The sequence below is a fragment of the Babylonia areolata genome, chromosome 22, assembly GCF_041734735.1.
Source record: "Babylonia areolata isolate BAREFJ2019XMU chromosome 22, ASM4173473v1, whole genome shotgun sequence".
NCBI classification, from domain to species: Eukaryota; Metazoa; Mollusca; class Gastropoda; order Neogastropoda; family Buccinidae; genus Babylonia; species Babylonia areolata.
In genome coordinates, this window is record NC_134897.1 from 26,491,175 (window position 1) to 26,497,174 (window position 6,000).

At 42.7% G+C, this 6,000-nt stretch overlaps 1 protein-coding gene across 1 annotated transcript in view; it reads right to left on the reverse strand.

Moving 5' to 3' along the window:
* Positions 1-6,000, reverse strand: part of LOC143297249 (polypeptide N-acetylgalactosaminyltransferase 13-like) — a 28,557-nt gene that overhangs the window by 11,672 nt on the left and 10,885 nt on the right. The window contains exons 8-10 of the mRNA XM_076609488.1: positions 5,265-5,450; positions 3,243-3,377; positions 2,108-2,212 (exon numbers count right to left, since the gene is read on the reverse strand). Coding sequence (XP_076465603.1) covers positions 2,108-2,212; positions 3,243-3,377; positions 5,265-5,450 — 426 coding nt within the window. The remainder of the gene's footprint in view (positions 1-2,107; positions 2,213-3,242; positions 3,378-5,264; positions 5,451-6,000) is intronic.

Consider the following 6,000-nt stretch of genomic DNA (forward strand, 5'->3'; position numbering starts at 1 on the left):
TATGACTATCATGCTAAATAGAACTTGTCGGACTTCCCGTGAGGTGATGACTAATGTTTCCAGCCTGAACCTTATTTTCAACGAAATAATAAAATGGTCGAGTGCATGAACTGTTATGTAAATTTTACACTTATAAATTCAAGACTTTTGCAGTAAGTAAAATGAAGTGTATCGTTTTTATCCGTCTTTATATTTTTTTGCACAACCAGTCTTTTGAATGTGGCAACATGCTTTACTTTTCATGATCACTTCTATAACCTGTATTTTGCATGTAGTTAAAACTTTGATATCTTCTGACTGCTTTAATAATTCCAATTAATGTTAAGAAATTTCTTATTGTGGTGGTACCATATCTTTGTTAAATACATCTTTGTTTTTTTTGCATAAACCCAGTGGGCAGGTCAGACCTTATCAGCTTGCCATAGATTTGTGTAAAAGATCAATATGAAATGAAACAATACAATGAATCAAACAAACAAATAAGTAAATACATTCAAATACAAATAAGTGAAATATACGCTGAAGACAAATGACTGAATGAGAATAATGGTGTGAAATGGAACACCCAGTTGACCATTTTACACTCAGAGCTAAAAATACAAATTAACAGATACACACACATTAAACACGTAAAGCAAGATCACTGATTTAATCACAAGACAATAGCAACAACAACACACATGTAGAGGAAAATAACTGATTTTCAAAGTCCATGTAAATAAAGTCCAGGAAAGTTGAGAAATTTGGCCAGGTGCATATCACGACATGGACATGTACTCAAAATGGAAACGTGACTGTAAAAAACAGATGTACGACAAAGACACAAATATAAAGCACTGCATACATCGTTTCACACATTCACTCCGCACATCGCTGGTAAGATCTCTTAACTGTAAAAAAAAAAAGAAAAAAAAAAAGATTCATTATTGCTTTATCCATTCATGTACAATTCTTTGTTTGTTTGCTCCAATATTAATGCTTAATATTTTCACGTTCATTATGTCAGTGTTGATGGAGCGTTGGCATTTGTCTGGGATTTTTGAATTGCTCTCGTGGCTTTTTCTGTCTGTTTGTCCCCCTAGCCACCACCCCCTCTCTCTCTCTCTCTCTCTCTCTCTCTCTCTCTCTGTGTGTCTTTAATGCCAACAAAAAATGGTTTATGCCAGGTGCGTCCACACATTCTCTATATGCTTTGAATTACTAAACATTTGGTGATGAAATTCATTTTATGTTTGATTGTAAATCATATGATGATCTGAGAAGTAAATGTGTGGTTTTTCAAAAAGAATTTACAAAAAAGGACCTCATTACAATGTTAACATCAGAAGATCACGAGTTGATAAACTCGTTAGCAAAATTGATATCAGAAGCTATGAAGATAAGGCAAAAAGCACTACAAGCATAACTGCATGGTTTGACAATTTTCTTCTGCAGCCAGTGTTGGAATATGTTGCAAGGTGCATTGGTAGATGAATGAACAAAGTTTTTCTGCGCTGGGTGTCCTGTTGGTTACTATCATTTTTCTTAAAAGAAAGAACTTTGTTTTGTGTTATTATTTGTTTTTACCAGTTCCTTCGTTTATCATAATGGTTTGTTATAAAAAATGAAAATATGTTGATGCATTCACCCATGTCATAAGGACCTCATGGCCAATGACATTAATGTGTCAAACTGTCAAAATTCTCTCTCTCTCCCTCTCTCTCTCCCTCTCTCTCTCTCTCTCTCTCTCTCTCTCTCTATATATATATATATATATATATATATGGTTTGGTTATATTATCAGTTTATTCTTTTTTGTTTTTCATCCAACAAGGTTTGGTTTACATATGTGTGTGTTACAACACGTGCATATGTATGCAGATCGGTGGCCTTACATTAAGACAGTTCTGAGTTCTGAGCTCGCTCTCTCTCTCTCTCTCTCTCTCTCTCTCACACACACACACACACACACACACACACACACATCATCATCATCATCATCATCATCATCATCATCATCATCATCATTGACCATGAACTGAATAGGCATTAAGGTAGAAGAAAAAAAGGTAACCGCTTGGCAGGCAGGGTTTGGGGAGGGGGGTGGTGGGCGTGGATGGTGTGCTACCTGTCTGTGAGGCTGGTAGGAGCAGTCTTTGACCGTCAGCACCTCTGGTCCCAGGAACAGGTAGTCGTTGTTGTCCAGACACAGGTTGTCCTTGTGGTTCTTCACCTGTGACAGCAATCATCATCATCATCATCGTCAACATCGTCCTGCTGACAGCAGTCATCATCATCATCGTCAACATCGTCCTGCTGACAGCAATCATCATCATCATCATCAACATCGTCCTGCTGACAGCAGTCATCATCATCATCATCACACTGTCAACATCGTCCTGCTGACAGCAATCATCATCATCACACTGTCAACATCGTCCTGCTGACAGCAATCATCATCATCATCATCAACATCGTCCTGCTGACAGCAATCATCATCATCATCATCACACTGTCAACATCGTCCTGCTGACAGCAATCATCATCACCATCATCACACTGTCAACATCGTCCTGCTGGAAATCATAACACACAAAGCTTCTCTGCTCTTTCGCTGATGGTAAGAATCCTTTCTTAAATTCAACAGAGTGAAATGATGGTGGGACAGCATTTACTTCTTCAGCTCAACAGACATGGAATTCGCTGCACATTTTTCAGTCTGTCAAACTCACTCACTCAAATACTTTACAAGACATCAATACCATACATACAAGCACACACGTGCTAATGCGCGCGCGCACACACACACACACACGCGCGCGCGCGCGCGCGCGCGCACACACACATACATCAAAGCACACACTCACACACACACATACATACATCACACCACACACACTCACACGTACAAACATGCACAATTACACACACACACACACACACACACACACACACACACACACACACACACACGCTACACAACGCATACACACAAGCACACACACACACACACAAACAAAAAAAACGACATTAACAACAACAACAACACACTACACCACATGAAATACACACAACACCACCACACACATCACTTACAGTGAAAAGACGTTAAACTAAAGAACGAACAAAACCACACACACACTACACCACACACACACACACTACACACACACACACACACACACACACACACACTACACACACACACGCACGCACACACACACACACACACACACACACACACACACACACAGAGCACTCACAGCGCCCCAGTGTGTGGCATTGTCCCCATAGGGGTAGAGTTCAGGCCAGATGTTTTTGAGGTACCAGGTGAAGTCTTTACACTGTAGTCTGTCCCTAAGTGCCTTTCGCTCTGTCAGGTCTCCCACATCCAGGTCCTGGAAAGGAACAGAATCATTTTGGTGGTGATGATGAGCTGTGTGTGTGTGTGTGTGTGTGTGTGTGTGTGTGTGTGTGTGTGTGTGTGTGTGTGTGTGTGTGTGTGTGTGGTGTAGTGTAGTGTGTGTGTGTGTGTGTGTGTGTGTGGTGTAGTGTGTGTGTGTGTGTGTGTGGTGTAGTGTGTGTGTGTGTGTGTGTGTGTGTGTGTGTGTGTGTGTATGGTGTAGTGTAGTGTAGTGTGTGTGTGTGTGTGTGTGTGTGTGTGTGTGTGTGTGTGTGGTGTAGTGTAGTGTGTGTGTGTGTGTGTGTGTGTGTGTGTGTGTGTGTACGGTTGCATATTTGTCTGTAGTATGCTACATAAAACACACACACACACACACACACACACACACACACACACATAGAGACAAACACACACAGAGACAAACACACACACACACACACACACACACACACAGAGACAAACACACACACACACACACACACACACACACACAGACAAACACACACACACACACACACACACACCACACACACACACACGCCAACAGAAGTTCAAGAAGCACATTAAAACATCCAAAACGATATGCAGAATGGAAGAGGTGAGTTGACTTTTCACCGGGACACTGAGACAGAAACACGAAGAGAGACCAACACGTCATACTGAGCTTGGGACATCACACACTGGACTCATAGCTCTTGTAAATGACCCAAATGTTTTCAATCAAATTAGCTCCTCGTCCGAACGAAAATGAGGTTCTTTTAAATTTCAAACTCTTATGTTACAGGATATCACTTTGAAAAAATATACTTGATTCATTCCACTTCTGTAAATCTTGCCAGTAAAAATTAGAGTTTATTCTTTTCAAATAAAAGTATACCTGAAAAGTTTTAAGGTTTTTCTTTTTTGTTGTTGTTGTTTTTCCAAAGCATCAGGACACTGTGTTCCGTGGCTTTCCAAAGGCTCTGTTGATTTTCCTTGAGCTGGGACATGTGTCCTAAGCTGTTAAATTTCAGCTGAAACCCTGCAGAGATGCAAGACGGAAGGAGGCAGCATGGTTAAGACGTTTATCTGTCAATGCAGTGTCCGTGAGGGTCTGGGTTCGATACCACCCTTTCGCCCTTTCACCCAAGTGTGACTGGAAAATCAAACTGAGCGTCTGGTCGTTCGGATGAGACGATAAACCGAGGTCCCTAATGCAGCACGCACTTGGCGCACTGAAAAAGAACTCATGGCGACGAGAGTGTTGTCCTCTGGCAAAATCATGTAGAGGAAATCCACTCAGATTGGTACACAAAATTATTACATGCATGCGCTCAAGGCCTGGCTATGCGTGTTCGGTTCATATGCTGCTGTCAGGGATGTCTAGCAGATGTAGTGTAGTGTGAATGGATTTGTTCGGACGCAGTGACGCCTCCAAGAAAAACTGAAACAGAAATAACGGGCGCAACAACCAAGTGGTTAAAGCGTTACACTTTCAACCTGAAGGTCCCGGTTTCGAATCTCGGTTACGGCGCCTGGTGTGGAAAAGGGTGGAGATTTTTCCGATCTCCCAGGTCAACATAATTATGTAAACACCTGCTTGTGCCTGAACCCCCTTTGTGTGTATATGCAAGCAGAAGATAAAAAAAAAGTATTGATACGCACATCAAAGATCCTGTAATCCATGTCAGCATTCGGTGGGTTATGGAAACAAGCAAATACCCAGCATGCACACCCTCGAAAAAGGAGAATGGCTGCCTACATGGCGGGGTAAAAACGGTCATACACGTAAAAGCCCACTCATGTACATACGAGTGAACGTTGGAGCTGCAGCCCATGAACGAAGAGGAAGAAGAAGAAGAAGAAGCAGCAGAAAGAGGAAGGGCTGGCAGTGCCGCATTACCTTCATCTTGGGGTGGTGCTCATAAACGAGTTTTTTGTATGGCCCCATCCACACCTCCACGGCCCGCTTGTAGTTGTGGATCTCTGTCTCGTAGCGACCCTCGGGGAAGGTGTAGGGCTGGGGCCGCGCGATGTGACCCAGCTTGGAGCACGCCATGTGGACCAGGCGTCCCCCGCACATCCAGATCTGGTGTATCGTCATCGTCATTGTCGTTATCATCATCGTCATTGTCATCGTCGTCATTTTTGTCATCGTCATCATACAGGCCAGGCGAACCAGCCGTCCCCCGCACATCCAGATCTGTCATATCGTCATCATCATCCATCATCGTCATCGTCATTGTCGTCGTCATCACAATATCATCATCATAATGATACAGGCCAGGAGCACCAACCGCTCCCCACACATCCAGAAGAAGAATGGTAAGAAAGAAGTATGGTGAGAAAGAAATAGGAGACTAGCAACGACTGACACCCGCCTATCTGGAAAGATAATGTCAGCACCTGGGTCGGTCAAAACCAGCCCTGTTGAGGACAGCGTCTGGAGTGGCCCCAAAGCAGTCAATGCCGTGCCTCTCAAACAAATCCAGTTTGATTAAAGAGAGTTGTGCAATCAACAACCACTTACCTGAAGATCTGGTCATCAGCCCCATGTGATATGCAGATTATGTTTAAATGTGTGTGTGTGTGTGTGTGTGTGTGTGTGTGTGTGTGCAAGTTCTCATATTGATATGCAC